The sequence below is a fragment of the Panthera pardus genome, unplaced genomic scaffold (genome assembly GCF_024362965.1).
Source record: "Panthera pardus isolate Hobbes unplaced genomic scaffold, ASM2436296v1 HiC_scaffold_6, whole genome shotgun sequence".
In the NCBI taxonomy this organism is placed as follows: domain Eukaryota; kingdom Metazoa; phylum Chordata; class Mammalia; order Carnivora; family Felidae; genus Panthera; species Panthera pardus.
This window is the reverse complement of record NW_026526991.1, coordinates 36,505,827-36,528,607: the sequence shown is the minus strand read 5'-3', so window position 1 is coordinate 36,528,607 and position 22,781 is coordinate 36,505,827. Positions and strand designations below refer to the sequence as shown.

Here is a 22,781-nt window from a genome sequence, read left to right as displayed (position 1 = left end):
CATGCCTTTTAATGAATTTCATTCTTAGTACCTCTGAAAACTCTCTATCATATGTACCACTGCCTTTGGATTCCTGTTATTATTAAAGAAAAACTTTTGATCTCTGCAGTATTCGTTTTCTGAATATATACAATTGGTATTGGAGATTTATTTGGCCCTATATAAATTTCTGTAGATGCATTTTCTTGAACATAAGTGTTAAGCTAGTTTGTGTTTGTTTGTTTGTTTGTTTGTTTGTTTGTTTTGTTTTGTTTTTTAAAGTTCTACCATCCTATCTTATCCTTTCTTTTAGTTGAAAGTTGTTCTGGCTCCTTGTATAGAGACACTGATTCTTCTGGATCGACTTTGCTATCTGAAAGAGCAGGTAAATTATATTTTAAAATATATAACTAATATCTTTATTTAATATAGTAAACAGATCCACTATTACCTAGGATAAGTTTCTTTTGCATACAGCTAGTCAGATAATTTTTCTTATTATATTTTCCAAGTTTAAATATTCATTCCATCTCTTTTTAAACATAAACATATGTACAACAGATGTTTTCAGCAAACCTATTATAATAAAGTTTATGTTATTTTAATTGTATGGTAATTACTGTATGGTAGGCAGTGAACACAACTATCATATATGACGTATTGTGTAGCTAAATTTAATAAAGGCCAGACATAAAAGATATTATATATATATATATATATTTCATTTAATGAAAATTTACCTTTTAAATCACTTTTGGATTTTGGACATATGTAATCTGCAGTATAAAAATTTCTTTCTGATCAGTGAAAATTGCTTTTGCTTCTTCACAGTCTTGGTTTTTTTTAATCTATGTTGAATGCACCAAAACAACTAGTTTTTTGCTTGTCTTTAAGGAAAATTTTTTTTGCAGATTTTACACTGAGCTATGATCAAAATAGTTATGTGCACTATTTAAATTAAACCCATACATGGATTCAGCCTCATGTTTCCACCATAAGCCCTTTATTTTAACAATTTTGTTCTATCATAGTGGGTAATTTTACTTTCTTCTTTTCAACAGGCTATTTGGAACAAATGGATTTTAATAAATGCTTGCTTCTGTTCTAATTTATATTTTTATGGAAAAAAGACAATTTTTAAATATTTGGATAATTGTGTACTTTCTTAAGCTACCAAGTAACTCAAAATCACTGGAAATCTTTGGTTTCCAATTTCATTGGTGACAGAATTGGGCCTGTTTTACTAGGTACTCATTATTTCCCTTTTCAAAGCAATTTCCAGTGACCTAAATAAAATAAGTAAATGGTAAAAAAATAAATTAAATAAAATAAGTAATATGCACAAAGATTAATAGATTGGCAATGAAATGATATAAAGCATAAAATATTAAATTGTTAATAAAATATTTTTAAATAGCAATGTTAAATAATATTAAATAATATTTTATTCTAAAATAACACTTATATGTTAGAAAGTTTTAAATGAAGAATATAAACAAGAAAATTAAAAATAACAGTCCCATCTTTCAGCATTAACTTAATTTTTGTTTTGTATTCTAGTGCCTCTTTCTAATATGTATATGTTGCACACATATATATGAGCGCATTATTTCTACTTTAATTAAAATTGGAATCTGGGGCACCTGGGTGACTCAGTCAGTTAAGCTGTCTGACTCTTGATTTCAGCTCAGGTCATGATCTTGGCTCAGGTCATGGTCTCACAGTCCAGAGACAGAGCCCTCAAGATTCTCTCTCCCTCTCCTTTTACCCCTCCCTGCTCTCTAACATAAGATAAGATAAGATGATGATAAGATAAGATAAAGGAATCAAATTACAAGTGCAGTTTTGAATTTAATCTGTTTCATTTATTTTATTCAGAATTTTCTCATCTTATTGAATATACTACAGAAGGTGAATAATGTTTCATCATATAATAATTTCTTTAAGTAATGCCCAATTGTTTTTTATCACTTCCACTCTTTCACAATTTCAGCAAAGAATAACTGTGTAGTTCACTATCTTATGTAAATCTTTTATTTCCTCAACATAAATTCCTGTAGGTGAAATTGTAAATGTTAATTTCATTCAGCAAAGAATAATTTTCTTTTATATAGTTTGTCTTTTATGTTGTTTTTATATTACAATATATAGTCTGACTCATCTTTCATTCTTATCTTCAACAAATTGCTATGTATTTAAATCACTTATCAATTTGCAGGAAAATATTGCATGGTCTGCACTTGTGAAGTTGTTTGATCCTGTGAAATCTCCCAGATGTTATGCTATTATTGCTCTGAAGAAGCAGCAATGATTTCAGTTGAAGCAAGGTATTAGATGTATCTGTTTGTGGAAACTATCACTAATTTTGCTCTTCTAAACATTTATGTTGTGTTATGTAAATATTTGAAAAAACATTGCTCTATTTTAAATAAACAATAAAATAATAGCTAACAACAGAACACCATAATCTATTTTTCCATTGTCAAAGCATACATTAATAAAATAAGAACTCATGAAAATATTTAAAAAGTATTGACCTACATTCCTGAGTTACTATATCAATAGGACATTGTAATCTGACCCTTGTTCCCTATTGTTTGAGACCCTTAATACTTGCTACATACCACATTTTGACTTTTATTGATTTAAAAACTTTTTGGACAGAGGAAAGTTATAGGTGTATATATAATAAAATTAGCACAGAAGATCACTTTCATTTTCCTCCAGATTTTGGAAGGATTTTCTATGTCATCTGGAGGGAAAAATCCAAAAAGGAAAGAAACACCCAGGAACCAGGCAGATACAAAAAGTGCTTCATATGTGTTTTCATCTAAGTTACATGAGAAGATATTCTGTGTCCTTAAAGAAATAGGCATCTTGTGAGATTCACTTTAAGGAATCTTGAAGCTACTTATCTTACTAAAATAGATAATTACCTTGTGCTCTGTAGAAAGCCAGTCTGAGAAAAGCAAGAGCGAATGAAAGAAGGCCAGCGCTATGCCCAGTATGGTACAGGTTCTTTTCATTTGCAGAAATCTTGAGATTTCTAATATACACAGAAGATACGACAGTTGGCAAAAAGCTTCCTTGATGCTCAGCAAAAGACTATAAAATTCTCCCATCAGAAGAAGTAACTACTCTCTTAAACTTTAGAGTCTATCCGCAGATGGAAAGAATAAGTTTTTGCTCTGTTTTGTGATAGGAAGTTTGCAGCCATTATATATGTGGATGATCAGGTACTTTGTATAGCTAGTACAATACTGGGGAAAATAGCCACTTTTTAAGCTTTTTATTATGGAACATTTCAAATATGTTCAGAAATGAAGAGTAGAGTCTAACGAATCGCATGTACTCATCACAAACTTCAATAATTATCAACATTTTACCAGTCTTGTTTCATCTGTACACTTATGAGCATGCACACGTTCACATTTGCCACCCCACCCACCATTCCCAGATATGTAAGATTTTGAACTTTTGCCCTGATGCCTAAATATTTATATAACATTATTTTCTCATTATAATAAAGAAAAAAAAACTTCATGTGTGTAAAGCTCTGTTTAGTAAAGTGAACTCCAACTGTTTCAATACCAAGGAAACTTTGTAGTAACTTCCCTATGCCTTAAAATATTGTCAGAAATTATATTTATCAGTTAATGCTTTCCATTTTTAATAGAGACATTTGTGTGATTCAAGCTAATCAACATGAGATAACTTGTATGACCCACTGAGATGATAATATTTCAGCAAAAGAACAAAGAAATATAATATTTTGGCAGGACTACAGCTTTATACACATGAATCCCCATTGCAATGTTTGTAGACTCTCCTCTCAGAAAAACTGCTCTTTTTGAGAACTCTTTGAGAACTCATTTACAGTTGAGCTAAAGAAGGTGATGTATTGGCAGGAGCATCAATCCTGACAGTTACATTCTGAGTGAGCTAAAGCAAGACTCTTAATATCTCAGAGCCTCATTTGTAAAGTGGGTTTCATTTAATTTTCATTTTAGAAACATTTATTGAATGCTTATCATGTGTCACACGTTAGGCTAGGCACTGGCAGCATGGAGACAAACAAGATATGTCCCTTTTCTCAAAGAGCTCACAGTCTAGTAAGAAAGACAACAAAATTACTAATTACCATAATTAGTACTGTAATTATTGTATAGGGCTGAGAGGGTCAGGACATGAGATCCTTTATGGTACCTTCAAATTGATAAGACTTCAAGGGAAGATAGGCTCAGTAATATTAGTACCATAGTTTAGATTCATATGAGTTAAATTATTGTCTGTCCTTGTGTAGGTCACTTTAGTATTCAGTATGCCTCAGGTTTCTCATCTGTAAAAAGAATATAAGAATAAAATTTACTTCTAAGGTTGTTATGAGCATTAAAAGATTAAATATGTTATTGAACTCCCACAAAATGTCTCCAGGCAATCTGTTAATAAAGCAAAACTGAATTTATTAAAACTGTCTGTAGTAATAGGGGATTCTGCCTTGAGGGTCTCTGAAGGTAAAGTCAGGAGAGGATATTTACAGCATTTTGAAGGTGGCTCTTTTCAGGTGGAGACCAGACTGCAATTTGGAAAAGTTCATGACAAGTTTTATGATTGGTATCTAATAGCAAGGCAAGGGTCTTGAAGCAAGTTCTGATAAGTAAACTGTTGCTTGATAAGTGAGCTCTTTGCCAAGGTGAGCAGATTGTCTGAGATAAATTAATATATGAGAATTTCCTGAAACAATGAAGTTATTTATTGGTTTACAGCCTTATCTTTCCTGGGCAAAGATTTCCTTTACCAAACAAATAAATCATGTTGACACAGGTGGTCTCAGTTCTTAGACCCCATAGCTCTGTCATATTAATGCACATGGTTGTAGTTCTCAACGTAAAGCAATTAATTCCTGGTACATAAACATATGTAAAGCAAATAGTATAGGATAGTAGACTCAAACCTAGATATGTCAGTACTTCCATTAAATGTACATTAAATGCTTCAATTATAAAACAAAGATGACTAATTGAAAAAATAGAGCCCAATAAGTTGCTGGTTAGAAAAAACATCTAAAACAGGGTTATAAAAAATTCAAAAGTAATAGGAAGGAAAAGACATATTTGCAATTACTCATCAAAAGGAAGGATATTTATCAATATCAAAGTAGATTTTTAGTTAATCTCAGGCAAAAATATTCTGGAAGATAAAGGGTAACCTTTATAATGAAAAGAATTTCAATTTGCCAGGAAAATGTAAGTTTGTATTTAGTTAATACCATAATTACAAAATATATAAGCCAAAAATTAACTACAGGGAGAAACAAGTCTACAATCATGCTGGGAATATTTTCATGTTTCCCTCTATCTTATGGAAAAAGCAAACAAAACCAAAAAGATACAAGATTTGAACAATAAAAGAAGTAAAATTGAGCTAATGGATAAACAGTTTATTATAAACTGTTCCTAACTACTATATAATTTTTTCAAGTACATATGAAAATTTTACAAAAGCTGACCATATGCTGGGCTTTGAAGTAAATTTTAATAAATTTCAAAAAAATTGAAACTATATTATATGTAGTTTCTGACCACAATGCATTTAAGCTTAAAAAAATTGTTTTAGGGGAGCCTGGGTGGCTCAGTTCAGCATCTGACTCTTGATCGCAGCTTAGGTCTTGATCTCAGGGTTGTGAGTTTAAGCCCCATGTTGGGCTCCACGCTGGGCATGGGGCATATATATATACATATATATATATATGCGCGATATATATTCATTATGTATTATATATGTAGTATATAATTTTATTATATACTTATAAAATTTATTGTATACTTAAATATATATATGTAAGTAAAAATTTAAAAATTGTTTTAAATATAAGTAGAAAATCCCCATATTCTTTAAACTAAGAATTATACCTCTAAATAACTTCTGAGTCAAAGAAGAACTCACAATGGAAATTAGAGAGTATTTGAGTAATAATGAAAATAATTGAACTGTAATGATAACACTGCCCATCAAAACTTACGGGATGAGCTAAACCATGATATAAGAAAACATTAGCTTTCAACACATATTAGAAAAGGAAGAGACTAAAAATCAAAAGATTAGTAGTTTCTGGAAGAAAAACACGGAGAGATGATTAACACCTCCAAAAGTTGGTTCTTCAATAATTAATAAAATTTACACATCTCTGGTAAGTCTAATCATTTAAAAAATAAAACGTTCAAATAATCAATATCAGGTATATAAAAGGGAACATGCCTGTAAATTTGCCAATAAATTTCTGACAACAAAATTGAACATTTGTATAAAATGGAAAAATTTCTCAAAGAAACACAATATGCCAAAACAGCCTCAAGAAGGAAAATAAAATATTAATAATCATACAACTATTAAATTGAATCTGCAATTAATCTTTTATTAATTTCCTACATATCGATAAAAGTATTTTTTGGATGTGGCATAGAATTTAGTCAACCACTGTTAGTTTGCAACAGTGTGACTAAGACTATCATAGACACTATACGTTGGGCAAGAAGATTTGTAGAACTAGACTATGGCAGTTCCTAATTTTTAGGAGTTTATAATCTATGCATTGAAACACATATGAGAGGCATATGGAAGAGTTAAGATTTAGATAATGACTTTGGGGAAGAAAGAAAAGAAAGTATCTACAGAAGCACACAATCCTTTACTATGAACTAACTTTGTCTTAGTCTGTTTACTTCTGTTCCACTCTCTTTAATTATAGGTTCCTTTAGTTTGTTTTAAGTATGGTCAGTAGAATGGCTTATTTTCAGGAAAGAGAACTGTTTAAGAAATAATCTGCCATGTGAAAGATGTGCTCTGGTAACCTGTGACCAGAAGGAACTGGAAGTCTCCAAACCTCCCCAGGTTTGTACTTGGCCAGTGATGCTACTGGCTGCATGTATGGGGATTTATTAGTTGATGTATTTATCTCAATGGATCGCCTCATTAAGTTTGCAGATGTTCTGTCAATGGAAGTCCTTTAAAAAAAAATTATACTGTTTTTATTAGAGTTTTCCAATGCACAATCCAGAATAAGAGAGTTAACACATTTCAGCACAGAACAAAGTAGCATGTATTAAATCTCAGGGGAGGAAAAGCCTTTAACTTGTTTTCAGACAGTTATGATTGAACACGTTGAATTTGAGAAAAATGGAGAAAGTATGCACCAAATTCACCATTTGGTCAGCATGGGATTTGGTGTGCATCAGCTAATCATGTTGAACTAATGCTCCACTTAGCTCAACTCTCAGGAAAGAATCCAGTCTTCTAATAACTGCTACAACTCCTTTAAGAAAAAGTCTCAAGGATGGTTTTCCAACAAGCAAAGCACACTCAAATAATGTGTTTCAAGGGAAAGATAAAACAATTCCAGATACCATTTGATTATAACAACAGACATCTCTGGTGTTCTGGTGACTTCAGAATATTTCTTTTTTTTTAATTTTTTTTTTTAACATTTATTTATTTTTGAGACAGAGAGAGACAGAGCATGAATGGGGGAGGGTCAGAGAGAGGGAGACACAGAATCTGAAACAGGCTCCAGGCTCTGAGCTGTCAGCACAGAGCCCGACGCGGGGCTCGAACCCACGGACCGTGAGATCATGACCTGAGCCGAAGTCGGCCGCTTAACCAACTGAGCCACCCAGGCGCCCCCAGAATATTTCTGATCTTAGTAGACAGTATAGCTGCAGGTAAACCTCTGCGAATAAAGACAGGAGGAACAGACTTCAAATCACAAAGAAAAAATTAAATACTCTATTTCTACTTAAGCTAACTCAAAAGGACAGAACTAAGAATAAAAATGAAGGCAAAGAAGTGTTTACTTTTAATGTATAGAATAATGAATATCTTTCTATGTATGTACAAACAGTACCTTTAAAGGGTCCAACATTACATTCACATTACCTGCTTATGCTAGGTTCCAGAAACCATCCCTAAAGCAAAGGTTGTACTGTACTGAAGAATAATATTTAGAAGTTTTGAGGGTCAACATCTAGAGGATAAAACTGAAAGCTATTGAAAGGTAAATTATTTTTGGTTAACTTTTCTCTCATTAATAGAAAATACTGTTGTTTATCTTTAAAATAAATAGATTTGAAATTCTTTTAAAATATGCTTCACATTTTAGATCTTTAGTACAGTTGTAGTATCAATGTTTGTTAATGAGATTATTGGTAATGTGTTTTCATTCTAATAAATTGGTTGCAGATGTTTAGAGAAGAAAGGATTTCATTAAAATTGCTGCCATAAATAGCATAGTTCCTACCTTTAAGATTAATGAAACCATAGTAAATTCAACCTAGATCTTCTTACCATTCTTTTATTATGAAAAGTAAAACTAAGTCTCAGAGTTGTGTTTAGTTAGGTAAATAAAAATGTTACAGAGCCTCTGAGGGTCATAGGTCGTAGTAGCCCAGTGGAGTTACATCATATACACATTTATGTACTGAATTTTAGATTCTAACCTCTCCCCAAGATGCAAATGCATAAGAAGGATAGTATATCTCTTTGTTGGCCAAATCAGAAGTGCCATCTTTGAAAGACAGGAAATGGAAGACCAAACAAATATCTATAACTTTTCAAAGAGCAGAGGATATGTGTTTCTCATCAAGTAAGACTTAGAAAATCCAACTGAACTTTATTGAACATCTGTGAACTAACTGCTGGGTGCTTTCACACTTACTTCAATCTTCAAAACAACAAACAACAAAAAAAATAGCATGCATTAGGGATATAGATCCTTAGTAATAGTGACAGTAGTATATACCCAAGGAGCAAGCAGTAATCCTTAATAATTCACCCATTCCTCATTCACTGTAGGAATTTAATATTATCCTAAAAGCATAATGGTTTGAATGCTCAATATCTGCTTAAAGACTACACTTTTGTTCTTTTCTTTCATCTACCTCTGTGGTCTCCAAATTTTAGTGGGCCAAGGAATTAAGGTATAGTACTATATTCAAAACTACACAAATAAAGCAAAAAAGAAAAAGAAAAAAGAAAAAAAAACACGTTGGTGTGTTTTCCATAGAAATGTGTTCTCATAGGAAACACATTAAAGAGATCTTTCAGCTCACTGTTCACAGGTTTAAAAAAAAATTCAATAATAAGAATCCCATTGACATTCTAAATAATGTATTCATTTTTACTAATTTGGGTACTGTATGTCCTACTTAGTTTTTACTGTCTCATAAGTATAATCAGAACTTTGTGTTAGAAGTTGTGTCCTGAGGACACTTTTGAAAGAATTGAACACTAATAATAGTGGTTGACTATAAATTAGGAAGATCAATGAAAACCAAGAAGCTTCTTGACCAAGACATTAACTTTAAGTTTAATTTTAAAATAAATCTTAATTACTAAAACCTAAAGACAGTTGCTGATTACTAAATACCAAATAGTTTGGCATTTTACATATCATATATAAAAGGGTCACAAAGAGAATCAGAGAAGGGGTTTTTGTTTGGTTGTTTTTTGTTTTAATATGTCTTTTTTTTTTTTTTTTTGTCAAGTTAGTTAACATACAGTGTAGTCTTGCCTTCAGGAGTAGATTTCTATGATTCATCACTACATACAACACCCAGTACTCCTCCCAACAAGTGCCCTCCTCAATGCCCATCACCCATTTTCCCACTCCCATCAACCCTCAGTTTGTTCTCTGTATTTAAGAGTCTCTTACAGTTTGCCTCCCTGTTTGTATGTTATTTTTCCTTCCCTTCCCCTATGATCTTCTGTTAAGTTTCTCAAATTCCACATATGAGTGAATCATATGATATATGATCATATATATATGATATATGTCTTTATCTGACTGACTTATTTCACTTAGTATAATACCCTCCAGTCCATCCACTTTTTTGCAAATGGCAAGATTTCATTCATTTTCATCACTGAGTAGTATTCCATTGTGTATATATACGATATCTTCTTTATCTGTTCATCAGTCAATGGACATTTGGGCTCTTTCCATAATTTGGCTATAATTGATAGTGCTGCCATTAATATTGGGGTGCCTGTGCCCCTTCGAATTAGCACTGCTGTATCCTTGGGTAAATTCCTAGCAGTGCTATTGCTGGGTTGTAGGGTAATTCTATTTTTAATTTTCTGAGGAACCTCTACACTGTTTTCCAGAGTGGCTGCACCAGTTTGCATTGCAACAGGGATTCCCTTTCTCCAAATCCTCACCAACATCTGTTGTTGCCTGAGTTGTTCATTTTTGCCACTCTGACTGATATGAGGGGGTATCTCAATGTAGTTTTGATATGTATTTCCCTGATGATGAGTGATGTTGAGCATCTTTTCATGTTTCTGTTGGCCATCTGGATGTCTTCTTTGGAAAAGTATCTATTCATGTCTTCTGTCCATTTCTTCACTGTATCATTTGTTTTTGGGGTGTTGAGTTTGGTAACTTCTCTATAGGTTTTTGATACGAACCCTTTATCCAATATGTCATTTGCAAATATATTCTCCCATTCCATCTTTTAGTTTTGTTGATTGTCTCCTTTGCTGTGCAGAAGCTTTTTATCTTGATGAGGTCCCAATAGTTCATTTTTGCTTTTGTTTCCCTTGCCTTTGGAGACATGTCAAGTAAGAAGTTTCTGAGGCCAAGGTCAGAGAGGTTGCTGCCTGTTTTCTCCTGTGGGATTTTGATCATTTCCTGTCTCACATTTCAGTCTTTCATTCATTTTGAATTTATTTTTGTGTATAGCGTAAGAAAGTTGTCTCTTTTCATTCTTCTGCATGTTGCTGTCCAGTTCTCTCAGCACCATTTGCTACAGACTGTCTTTTTTCCATTGGATACTCTTTCCTGCTTTGTTGAAGATTAATTGGCCATACATTTGTGGGTCCATTTATGGCTTCTCTATTCTATTCCATTGGTCTTTGTGTCTGTTTTTGTGCCAATACAATACTGTCTTGATGATCACAGCTTTGTGATACAGGCTACAGTCCAGGATTGTGATGCCTCCAGCTTTGGTTTTCTTTATCAACATTACTTTGGCTATTCGGGGTCTTTTCTGGTTCCATGCAAATTTTTAGGATTGTTTGTTCTAGCTCTGTGAAGAGTGCTGGTGCTATTTTGATTGGGATTGCATTAAATGTGTAGAATGCTTGTAAAATGCTATCAACATTTTAATATATTTGTTTTTCCAACCTAAGAGCATGGAGTGTTTTTCCATTTTTTTGTGTCTTCAATTTCTTTCATAAGATTCTCTAGTTTTCAGCATACAGATCTCTTACCTCTTTGGTTGGGTTTATTCCTAGGTATTTTATGGTTGTTGGTGCAATTGTTAATGGGATAGATTCCTTGATATGTCTTTCTGTTGCTTCATTAGTGGTGTATAGAAATGCAACCAATTTCTGTACATTGATTTTGTATCTTGCAACTTTGCTGAATTCATGGATCAGTTCTAGCAGTTTTTTGGTGGAATCTTTTGGGTTTTTCCATGTAGAATATCATGTCATCTGCAAAGAGTGAAAGTTTGACCTCTTTGTCAATTTGGATGCCTTTCATTTTGTTTTGTTGTCTGATTGCTGAGGCTAGGACTTCCAATACTATGTTAAACAACAGTGGTGAGAGTGAACATTCCTGTCATGTTCCCGATCTCAGAGGGAAAGCTCTCAGTTTTTCCCCATTGAGTATGATATTAGCTGTGGGCCTTTCATGTATGGCTTTTATGATGTTAAGGTATGTTCCTTCTATCCCAACTTTCTTGAGAGTTTTTATTAAGAAAGGGTGCTGTATTTTGTCAAGTGCTTTTTATGCATCTATTGACAGGATCATATGCTTCTTATCCTTTCTTCCCTTAATGTGATGTATCATGTTGATTGATTTGCAAACATTGAACCAGCCCTACAGCCCAGGAATGAATCCCACTTGACATGGTGAATAATTCTTTTAACATACTGTTAAATTCGATTTGCTAGTATCTTGTTGAGAATTTTTGCATCTGTGTTCATCAGGGATATTGGCCTGTAATTCTCCATTTTAGTGGGGTCTTTGTCTGGTTTGGGAATCAAGGTAATGCTGGCTTCATAGAATGAGTCTGTAAGCTTTCCTTCTGTTTCTATTTTGACAAGTCTGGGTAGGGGGTTGTTAATTTTGTTTATTCTTTCAAAAAAGCAGCTCTTAGATTCATTGATCTGTTATGCTGTTTGTTTTGTTTGTTTGTTTGGATTCTATATTGTTTATTTCTGCTCTAATCTTTATTTTTTTCTCTTCTGCTGACTTTGGGCTTTCTTTGCTGCTGCCTTTCTTCTTCCTTTAGATATGAGGTTATGTTCTGGGACCTTTCTTGCTTCTTGAGATAGGCCTGAATTACAATGTATTTTCCTCTTAGGACTACCCCTGCTGCATCCCATAGGGTTTGGACTGTCATGTTTTAATTTTCATTTGCTTCCATAAATTTTTTTAATTTCTTCTTATATTTCCTAGTTGACCCATTCATTCTTTAGTAGGATGTTCTTTAACCTCCATGCATTTGTGGGCTTTCCAATTTTTTTCTTCTGATTAATTTCAAGTTTTATAGAGTTGTGATCTGAAAATATGCATGGTATGATCTCATTCCTTTTACATTTGTTGAGGACTTTTTTGTGACCCAGTATGTGATCTATTTTGGAGAATGTTCCATGTGCATGCAAGAAGAATATGTATTCTGCTGCTTTTGGATGAAAAGTTCTGAATATATCTGTTAAGTCCATCTGGTCCAATGTGTCATTCAGAGACGTTTCTTTATTGATTTTCTACCTAGATGATCTGTCCATAGTTGTAAGTGGAGTATTAAAGCCCCTAAAATCACAGTATTATTATCTATACATTTATTTGTTTGTGATTAATTGATTTATATATTTGGGTGTTTCACGTTGGAGTCATAAACATTTATAATTTTTCGCTCTTCTTGATGGATAGACCCCATAATTATGATATAATGCCCTTCTCCATCTCTTGTTAAAACCTTTAGTTTAAAATCTAGTTTGTTTGATATAAGTATGGTATTTCAGCTTTCTTTTGGTTTCCAGAAGCATGATAGATGGTTCTCCATTCCTTCACTTTCAATCTGAAAGGGTTCTCAGGTCTAAAATGAATCTCTTGTAAATAGCATATAGATGGATCTTGGGTTTTTTATCCATTCTGATACCCTATGTCTATTGATTGGGGCATTTAATCCATTTATATTCAGAGTGATTATTGAAAGATATGGATTTAGTGTCATTATGTTATCTGTAGGTTTCGTGCCTATGGTGGTGACTCTGGTCCTTTGTAGTCTTTGCTGCCCTCTACTCACAGAGCCCCCCTTAGAATCTCCTGCAGGGCTGGTTTAGTGGTCATGAACTCCTTTAGTTTTTGTTTGGGAAAGCCTTTATCTCTCCTTCTATTCTTAATGGCAGCCTTGCTGGATAAAGGATTCTTGGCTGCATATTTTTCCTATTCAGCACATTGAATATTTCCTGTCTCTCCCTTCTGTCCTGCCAAGTTTCAGTGGACAGATCTCCCACCACCCTTCTGAGTCTACTCTTGTAGGTTAAGGCCCATTTGTCCCTAGCTGCTTTCAGAATTCTCTCTTTATCTTTGTATTTTGCCACTTTGATATATTATGGTGTTGACCTGTTTTTGTTGATTTTGAAGGGAGTTCTCTGTGCCTCTTGGACTTGGATTCCTGTTTCCTTCCCCAGATTAGGGAAGTTCTCAGCTCTAATTTGTTCAAATAAACCTTCTGCAGCTTTCTCTCTCTTCTTCTTTTTTCTGGAACTCCTGTGATAACCAATATTATTTCATTTCATTGAATCACTTAGACCCTTGTGGTCTAGTAATTTCCTTGCCCTCTTTGTTTCAGCTTCATCATTTTCCATAATTTTATCATGTATTTCACCTAGTCTCTCCTCTGCTTCTTTCATCCTCGCTGTCACTGCATCTAGTTTATTTTGCATCTCATTTATAACATTTCCTAATTCATCATGACTGTTTGCTAGGTCTTTGATCTCTACAGCAATATATTCTCTGCATCTTCTATGCTTTTTTCAATCCCAGCTATTAGTCTTATGACTGTTATTCTAAATTCTTGTTCAGATATATTGTTTATATCTGTTTTGAGCAATTCTCTGGCTGTCATTTCTTCCTGGAATTTCTTTTGAGGAGAATTCTTCTATTTCATCATTTTGGCTAGGTTTCTGTCTTTGATGTGTTTTAATAGCTTGTTATGTGTCCTGCACCTGCAAAAACTACTATATTAAAAAGGGGTCATACACTGTCTAGGGCCTGGCACTTCAGGAAGGGATTTTGGAGTGTGTTGTGTGCACCCTGTTCATGCGTATTTGGCTGCTCTATCCACTGGTCAGTCTTATACAAAGCTCCTCCTTACTTGTGGTGGTGAATTATTCCACCAGGTGTACTTTCATTTGTTCATTGAAGTAACCCCAGAAGAAAGGAAAGGGCAGGGGACCTGATCCCAAAGAAAGAGGAAAATGAAAGGGGTGAAAAAAAGACCAAGCAAAGAATCAAAGAAACTATAAGGCTTAATCCAGAGAGAGAGAAAGGAAAACAAAGAAGAAAATATAGAAAAGGTATAAAAAGAATAGAGTAAAAATGCCTGATTAAACAGAGAACAAAAGGAAATTAATATATATATAAATGTATATATTAATACATATATACATAATAAGAATTGACCAAAAATCAAATCAGAAACTTTTTTTCCAAAGGAAAAAAAAGAAGAGGGTAGAAAGAAAAAGAAAAGAGAAGGAAAGAAAAGAGAAGAGAGAGGAAGAAAAAAAAGAGCAACAGACTAATATACAAAACCACAGGACAGTTGTCTGTTGTTGTCTGGGACCCGTGGCTGTGCTGGTCTGGAGGAGAGGCCCTCTGGTTCTTATAGTGTCAGTCCTGCTCTAGTAGATAAGCAGTTGCCAGGCATGGAGGGGCAGGGTTTGGTGTAAGTAGGTCCCACCTCCACTGGGGGCTGCTATCTTGTTTGCGGACTCTCCACCATGTTGGTGATGGGGAGATATATGGGGACATCTCAGTCTCTTCTCCCTGGACCAAGTGTCTCAGACTATGCTGTTCAGGCAGCCTTTACAGAGTAGCACAAGCAGTCAGCTTGCCTTGCTCCACAGTCTCCCACGCCTCCTAGGCACTGAGCTAGAATTCAAAACCTGACGTCTTAAAGGATCCTGAACCACATGGACCCAGTTCTGGGGTAGCACCACTCTACCCTGCTGATATGGCTGGCACCTGTAGGGTCTTTTATCCTTGGGAAGCAATATACCCTTTACCCACAGTACTCAAGGAAGGGGACTGTTCTCTTCCAGTGCGCCCCTGAGATCACCATGAGCCCCAGGGCTGGCTCCCCTCCCCACCAGGTGTGTGCCTACCACCACCCCCAGTTTGGGGAAAATCACACTTTTTTGAAAACTCTGATCTTTAGTGGGCACCTGGGTGGCTCAGTTGGTTAAGTGTCTGACTTCGGCTCAAGTCGTGATCTCACATTTTGTGAGTTCAAACCCTACATTGGGCTGTCAGTGCAGAGCCTGCTTCAGATCCTCTGTCCCCTTCTCTCTTTTCCCCTCTCCCACTAGTTCTTTCTCTGTCTCTCTCTCTTTCTCTTTCCAAAATAAATAAGCATTTAAAAAAATGAAAGAAAGGAAAGGAAAGAAAAAAAGAGAAGAGAAAAGAAAAAAGAAAAGACAAGACTCCGATCTTCCACTGCTAAGGCTGTTTACAAAGTAGAGACTGGCACTCTCCATATTTCTCATTCCCCAGTCCATGGTCCAGAGAGGTTTTTCTCTGATCTTAACAAAATACCACAATCTACAGCTTTCTTTCTCTCCCTTTTGTCTCTCTACAGAAGGGGATCCCTCCCCTCTGTGCCCACGATATTTTACCTCTCCCAGTTTGCATACATGTACCTCTGTCCCACCAAGCTGTCTCCATCTGCCTGTGGAGATTTTTCTGTCACTCCACAAATGGATTTCCTGGGTTTGGAACACCCAGTATTCTGATCTCAATACAGCTGTGTTTGAGGGACGAGGGAAATCCCAGTCCCCGTACTTCTCCGCCATCTTAATTCCTCAGTCTAATGTTTCTTTTTTTTTTATTTTGGAGACAGAGCAACAGAGGAAGGATGGACAGAGACGAGAGAAAGAATCACAAGCAGGCTCCGCACTATCAGTGCAGAGCCAGATGCAGAGCTCAAACTTACAAACCATGAGATCATGACCTTAGCCTAAATCAAGAGTTGGACGCTCAACTGACTGAGTCACCCAGAGAAGGGGTTTTATAAAGAAATCTTTTATAAACAACTTTGAAAATTCCAAAGCAAAATTTCAAAAGTAGTCAACCATACAGATGTCTACACATCATAATGTTAAGGCATAACATTCCAAAAGCTGGTGAGCACAGAACAATGCATAAGACTTCAACATAAGAGGTACATGATGTATTTCTTAGTTACCAATACTTCTGTTTCTGGACACTGGAGTGATAAAAATTGGAGTCCACTCCAATGGCATACTTCCTTGTCCAAGGATTAGTTTCCAGTTACAGATAATATATGGGAAGCAAAGATTAAGCAGGAAATGTCCCGCATCACTTATTTTTCTCAAGTAAACTGAGTTTAGAGCTTACTACTCAAAAATACAATCCATGGACCAACAGCATCAACATCACCTGGCAGCTTTTTAAAATGCAGGAGCTCAGTCCCTATCCCAAACCTACTCAGTTAGAATGAGTATTTTAAGGAGATTCCCAAGTGTTTCACGTTTGAGAAGTCAGTCTTAAAATGGTTCTTCTGGGATGGTTTTATGCCCAAGAATATGGAAGACCCTGCCAGGCTTTGTTAGTGTCTGCTGCATTCCATTCCCAGGTTGGGGAGCATGCAAATCCTAAGGGTATGCAACAGCTTTGCCCTAAATGGACCAACATCTTGGCTTATGCTCAAGAAGTCTGTATCTAAGAAGGTTAGATCCCCCCTTCTTCAGTCACTGCCAAAGAATAAATGCAAGGGAAACCAGAATCTCACAAACCCCCTCTACCTTCAGCTGACATTCTTTATTTAACAGGCATTACTCCAAGAGGACTTGTTAATAAATTTTGGGTTTGAATGGTGGGTTTTTTTTCCAACCATTTCTCACAATTGACTATGGCAATATTTTTTAATTATAATGTAAAAGATTTAATGTGGAAGTAAATTTTAACAATGTGAAAATGTTCTGTATTATCTAGATATCTCCCAGAAAACTCTAACTTCTAAAAAATATATATAGCAATTATGAACAACTTTTCAAAAGGCCTTCATATCTTTTGGTGGACTTTCTACACCATATGCTGTGCTTCTCCTGTTTATCTCTGATTATGGTATCTTTTCACCCATGAGATCTTTTCATATTAATAAAGATAGCAAACCACCTGGCATTGGAATTTGCACAGAATTTATGAAGAAAGTCAAGATACAGTAAATCTATCGAGGCAAACAAGTCAGGTTCTTGGGCTGAAGTTCAAATCTCCTTAACATACAAGCTGTCATTTTTACAAATCCATGAAAAATGAGTGAGGAATTTGGCCCTTGAATAATTTGGTCATGCCATGTAAATCTCTACATTTTCTTTTTTTGTTAAAAAAAAAAAGTGAAGAAATACATTTAAATTACTTATATTCCCACTAGCAAGTAGTTATTTTCGGTTGGTCCAAATGCATGCATTGTTTGTATTTGCCTTAACAGTCAACATAGCCTTCTGTATTTTGCCTCTTTTACTTAATATTATATAGGAAACATTTTCCCATGACTCTACACTGCCTTCAAATGAGCATTTTAATGACTTCAGAAAAGTCCATCCTAATGAGATATATTCTGTTTACCCATTATTTTATTGTTAGAACTTTAGGTTGTTTCTAACTTCTTGAATAGTCTCAGCCTATATATTTTTACATAAACTACAAGGAAATGTAGGCAATCTACTAATGACTTGACAGAAATCAATTGAGATAACAAGTCTTCTATATAAATGTGCCAATAAACTTAATTCAAACATACACTCCAAAAATGCCCAAATGGCCAGTCACAAAATGTAAAAATAAATGCAAAGAACTTTTTTATATACTCCATATGATTATAAAAAATAACCTATAATTTAATCTTTGTTGCAAACTTTTTCTATGCCCCCAAAAAACAATTCTAATCTAGTAAATGCTAACAGCATATAGTTTAACTGAAAGTATGACTAGACACAGAAGGCCAACTTAAACAGATGTCATAATCAAAAAAATATTTACCCCACTTACATGTATTAGTTAATAGATGTCAAAATGGCCAGCTTGACAGGAAGAGAAGAATGGGGCCACTTCAGTTATAGATTTCATTGAATCTCCCCAGAAGTTCCATTTTTATTGGCCTCATATTCAGTCCAAAGGTGTTGCATAAGCCCCTTCCTGGCAAGCAGGAATACATCATCAATTTCTTTGACAGTTTTGAAAGTCTACTATTCAAATTGCTCTTTCACCATCCCAGTCTCCATGGAAGGTTCCAATATGTTAACATAATTCCAGACTCACTATTCTCAAATGTGCTGGCATTTGAGCAGCTCTCTGTGAAGGAGTCTTCTTGAGTGGCCAGATCTGTTTAAAAAATTTTGGAGGTGACTCCAACATTATATTTCTCTTACACACATACATACCATTCATACAGAGTGTCCTTGGCAACTACTCAATTTTTAAAAGGTTTTTTAAACTCCAAAACGACATGATGGGTTATAATAATAATGCCAAGTAAATATTTATTGAGTGCCTGTGTCACACTAGGTGCTGTTCTAAGCACTTTATTAACTTATTCAGTCCTCACAATAATCCTAAGAGGAAGGGACTATATTATTTCTGCTGCTTTACTAAAGACGAAATTCAGAAACAGAGGTCAAGCCACTTGCTCCATGTAGGAGAAGGCAGGAAGAAATCCATGGTATGGTGAAGTCAGGATTCAAATCCAGGCATTCTGGCTTGTGACTCTAACCTCTTAATCACTGCAGCTACTATCTTACCGTTTGATCACTTGAGGGTCTTCTGTGTTGGTCTTCCATTTTTTCATTTCCTCTTGAGTAGAGTAAGATATTGGTGGATGCATAACCCTGTAGACCTCAAGCAATTGATGATCTTTTGGTTGCTCTGCCTCTCAGTGGGTAGGTATCATAGTCTGCCAATCAGATGGAACTCTTTTTGTAAATGGCTAGCATAATATATGGGGTTTTTTCTTAGAAAATGTTCAGTATTAAAGTGAAGGAAAATAGGTGTGCAACTAAAATTATATGTAAGGTAATTTTGAATTTTCTATCTGAAATAATAATAGATAATTCCTTTATGTTTTATACTGGAAAATTAAAGCTGAGAGTTCAATTCACTTTACCCAAAATTATCTAGCTAAAACTCGGAGATGCTAAAATATAAAATAAATGACAATTATGGACAATATTCACTCAGTGGCATGTCTAGAACAAGAGACAAGGCCCTTCTCAAACACCTCTCTTCTCATACGTAACTAACAGCTACTTCTTCATCAGTGACCACCCTCAGCCCACTTTAATGATCCTGCCCCCAATTTAAAAAAAAAAAAAAAAGCAAAACCAGTAATTGAATTTCCCTAGCTTTTTTACAACCTCCAATTCAAAACTGGACCCCATGGTTTTCAATCCTGTCTGTAACCATACAATACAGGCCTAAATCCTATAAGAAGCTCCTAAAAACAGAGTCAACCTACAATTCCTTTGGAGTGCATTCTCTCGGCTGCAGTAAGTGAAATAAATCTAACTTGGACTACAGGTTTTTTTCCTATGCTCTTTTGTTGATGGGCTGTAACAGTTGTCTAGACCATCTGACTAGATGAAAGGTGGTGCTAAGGTACACTGAAGAGTAATATTTGGGAGAAAACTGACAATTCCATTTTGAATATATTGAGTACAGAGTAATTTGAGAAGTTCAGGCAGTGTTAAAGAAGCATTGGTCTGTAAGGGTCTGTAGAGAACAAAGAGAAGCATGAATATAAGAAGTCATCAACATATAGATGGAAATTAAAGCTAGGGCATGGATGAGACTACTCAGTGCAAAAAGCACAGGGAGAAAAATATGGGGAAGCTAGGACTGAGTTTTAATGACTTCAGTATGAAGATTCTATAAAGAATGAGCAACAAAGGAGGCTAAGAAAGCATATTCAGAGATAAATCAGACGAAGAATATATCATCACATGAACCACAGAAGATATTTCAGAGCCTATGGAGTGACCAGTGGCTGAATTTTGAGAGATCAAGTAAAAAGAGAATGGAAAAATTCCCTTTGGAGTTCATTGATATTTTTTGTGAGAGATTTTTCAGCCTTTTGATGGGAGGAGAAGCCAGATTAAATGAATGAGGAGTAAGTGTGAGGTAAGCAAAGTGAAAAAAGAAAGGTCTTCCCGAAGTAGGGGCAGTGTGGTAGTGCTATATATAGTAGTTAAAAGAATGGATTCTAGAGAGAGACTGAGTTCAAATTCTAGTTGTGTCCCTCACTAGCTGTGACCTTGGTTAGGGTGCTTAACTGATTTGTGTGTCATTTTTTTCCATCTGTCAACTGGGGGAAAAACAGTAACTGACCACTTGGGGTTGTGAGAAGGAATAGGTCAATTAATAGAGATCTTTATAAATAGTAACCTTTCAATAAGGATTAGCAATAATTATTTCAAAAACATGAGACAGCATGGCTCCATAGGGGCCTGAAAGTAGATCAATGTGAATGGTGAGTATGGAGATAAGACCAAAGAGGGTGACAGGATCCTAGATATAGAAGACCTTGAATGCCAGGCTAAAGAGGTACATTTCCTCTCACGGCATAAGGATTCATTGAGAGAGTTTAAGAAGAGAGTGATGTGATGATATTTCTATTTTAGAAAAATCACTCTGGTTATAGACTAGAGGATGGATTGAAGTAGAACCAGGCTAAAGGCTGGGACAGCAGTTAGGAGCCCATTTCAGAAACCTAAATGAAAACCGATAATGCCTGAATTAAGGCAAAAGTAGAAATGGAATAGAAAATAATAATAATTCAATGAGGTAAAATTATCATGACTTGGTTACTCATTGTGTATTTTAGGTGAGGGAGAGAATGAAGTCTAGAATACTCACCCTTTACCTCCCCCCAGATTTCTAGTTTGGGTGGCTAGCTGAGTAGTACAGCCATTTACTAGGGAAGAAAGTCTAGGGTTGCCTGAGAATTAAGATGATTATTATTCAATTCTGGATATGCTATGTCTGTGCAACACCCAAAGGGTACATATAGCCAATATACAATCTAGAACCCATAGGAAAGTTAGAGCTCAAGATCCATACATGGTTGTCTAAGTTGAGCATTCCAGTGGTTACTGAGGAAGAATATCTAGAGAGAGAAGAGTACTGGTGGGGAAAAATTTATTCAGAGAATTTATCTAGGAAAATAACATCAATTGACAATAGATAAATGTTAATAAACTTAGGGGAAGGTGGTATATGGTGAAAAAGATGATGGCATAGGGTAGTTGGTTTTCTCTAAAGAAGGATTTCCAGAAGGCCTCAATAGAAAACGACAGCAACGGTGGGAGAATGAGTGGGAAGGAGAAAGAACACAGCAGTATAGATGTAAGAGCATGATGGGACTAGCTGATTGGAGGTACATATGTCTTGTCCAGGTGACAAGGTGAAGGCATGTAGTTCCAAGTTTTTGGCAATTCAAACAAAGGCCAAAAGAGGCCTCTGATGGTGACTTTCTGTGTATGCTAATTACCTCATGTCAAGTGAGCTGTACTCACATTTCACGACCCATCTCAAATGTCACTTTCTTTGGAGCTCTTCCCCCAAGTGACCTTAGCAGGCTTAATTTTTCCTTCCTCTAAGTTTCCATAGTATATTAGCATACCTGTATCATTGTAAATAAAACATTCCCACTCTACAGTGGAATTCAGAGACATGTAAATGATTTCCCCAAGGTGACCCAGGTTTCCTGACCCCCAAGATCAGTACTGTTTCATTATATCCCTGCTCCCTTTCTCCAGGGACAGGGAGGAATCTCATGACTATAAACTTTTAGCCACTACAAGGGTTTATTCATTTAGTTAAGAAGTGTATAAAGGCTGTGTTGGATAAATAAGGTTTGCTTTAGATCCTATGTTCTGATTGCCCAGTAGAGGTCTTATGCCAGGATAGCCCAATGCAGACCGGAATCTGACAGATTTGGATACTGGCTTGTCATTCTAACTCAAAGGCAAGACCCTGGTTATGAGAATATAATGGATATAGGCAGGATGTTAAAAAAAAAAAAAAAAAAAAAAAAAAAAAAAAACAGTAGGAGAATGATAAGACTCAAAAAAAATTTTTTTTAAATAAGTAAGTAACATTGAGCCTTGAATTAGAAAGCCTGTTCTGTTCTTGGTTATGGCACAGGGTATATGACCCTGTGCAAGTCACTTCACCTCTCCAGGTCTGTTCCCTTATTTATGTTATGAGTTAGAGTTGATGATTTCTAAGATATCTTTTAAGTGGCCCTGTCACCATAGTCACGGCTAAGTGACTGGGTGGACTGGGTGGACTGCCCCAGCCTGCTGGCAGAGCTGGCAGAAACCCCAGTAAACAGCATCACGGATCATTCCAGAACAAGCTGTGCTGTGAAGCAGGTCTGCCAGTAGCCTGGCTTTCCCTGGTGAGCTGCACTCAACAGCAGAGCCTACTCAGTCTTAAAAGGACTAGGACAGTTACCCTACCTTTGATTTTCTGTGGGATCCCTTAGGGAGATCTCAGT

At 35.4% G+C, this 22,781-nt stretch overlaps 1 protein-coding gene across 8 annotated transcripts in view; it reads left to right on the top strand.

The window, feature by feature from the left end:
• The window catches only part of METTL25 (methyltransferase like 25), a 155,748-nt gene that overhangs the window by 121,793 nt on the left and 11,174 nt on the right, over positions 1 to 22,781 (top strand). For 3 of the 8 annotated variants that reach the window (XR_008419711.1, XR_008419712.1, XR_008419708.1), the window contains exons 11-12: positions 293 to 364; positions 2,198 to 2,306. Coding sequence is in view for 2 of the 8 variants with exons in the window: in XM_053895816.1 (XP_053751791.1) it covers positions 293 to 364; positions 2,198 to 2,290 (165 nt within the window). In the remaining 6 variants the exon portion in view is untranslated. Of the gene's footprint in view, positions 1 to 292; positions 365 to 1,857; positions 1,945 to 2,197; positions 2,439 to 6,776; positions 6,871 to 7,924; positions 8,011 to 22,781 lie in introns of those variants that run through there. The other 5 variants (XR_008419710.1, XR_008419709.1, XR_008419713.1 and 2 more) reach the window with 4 other exon arrangements.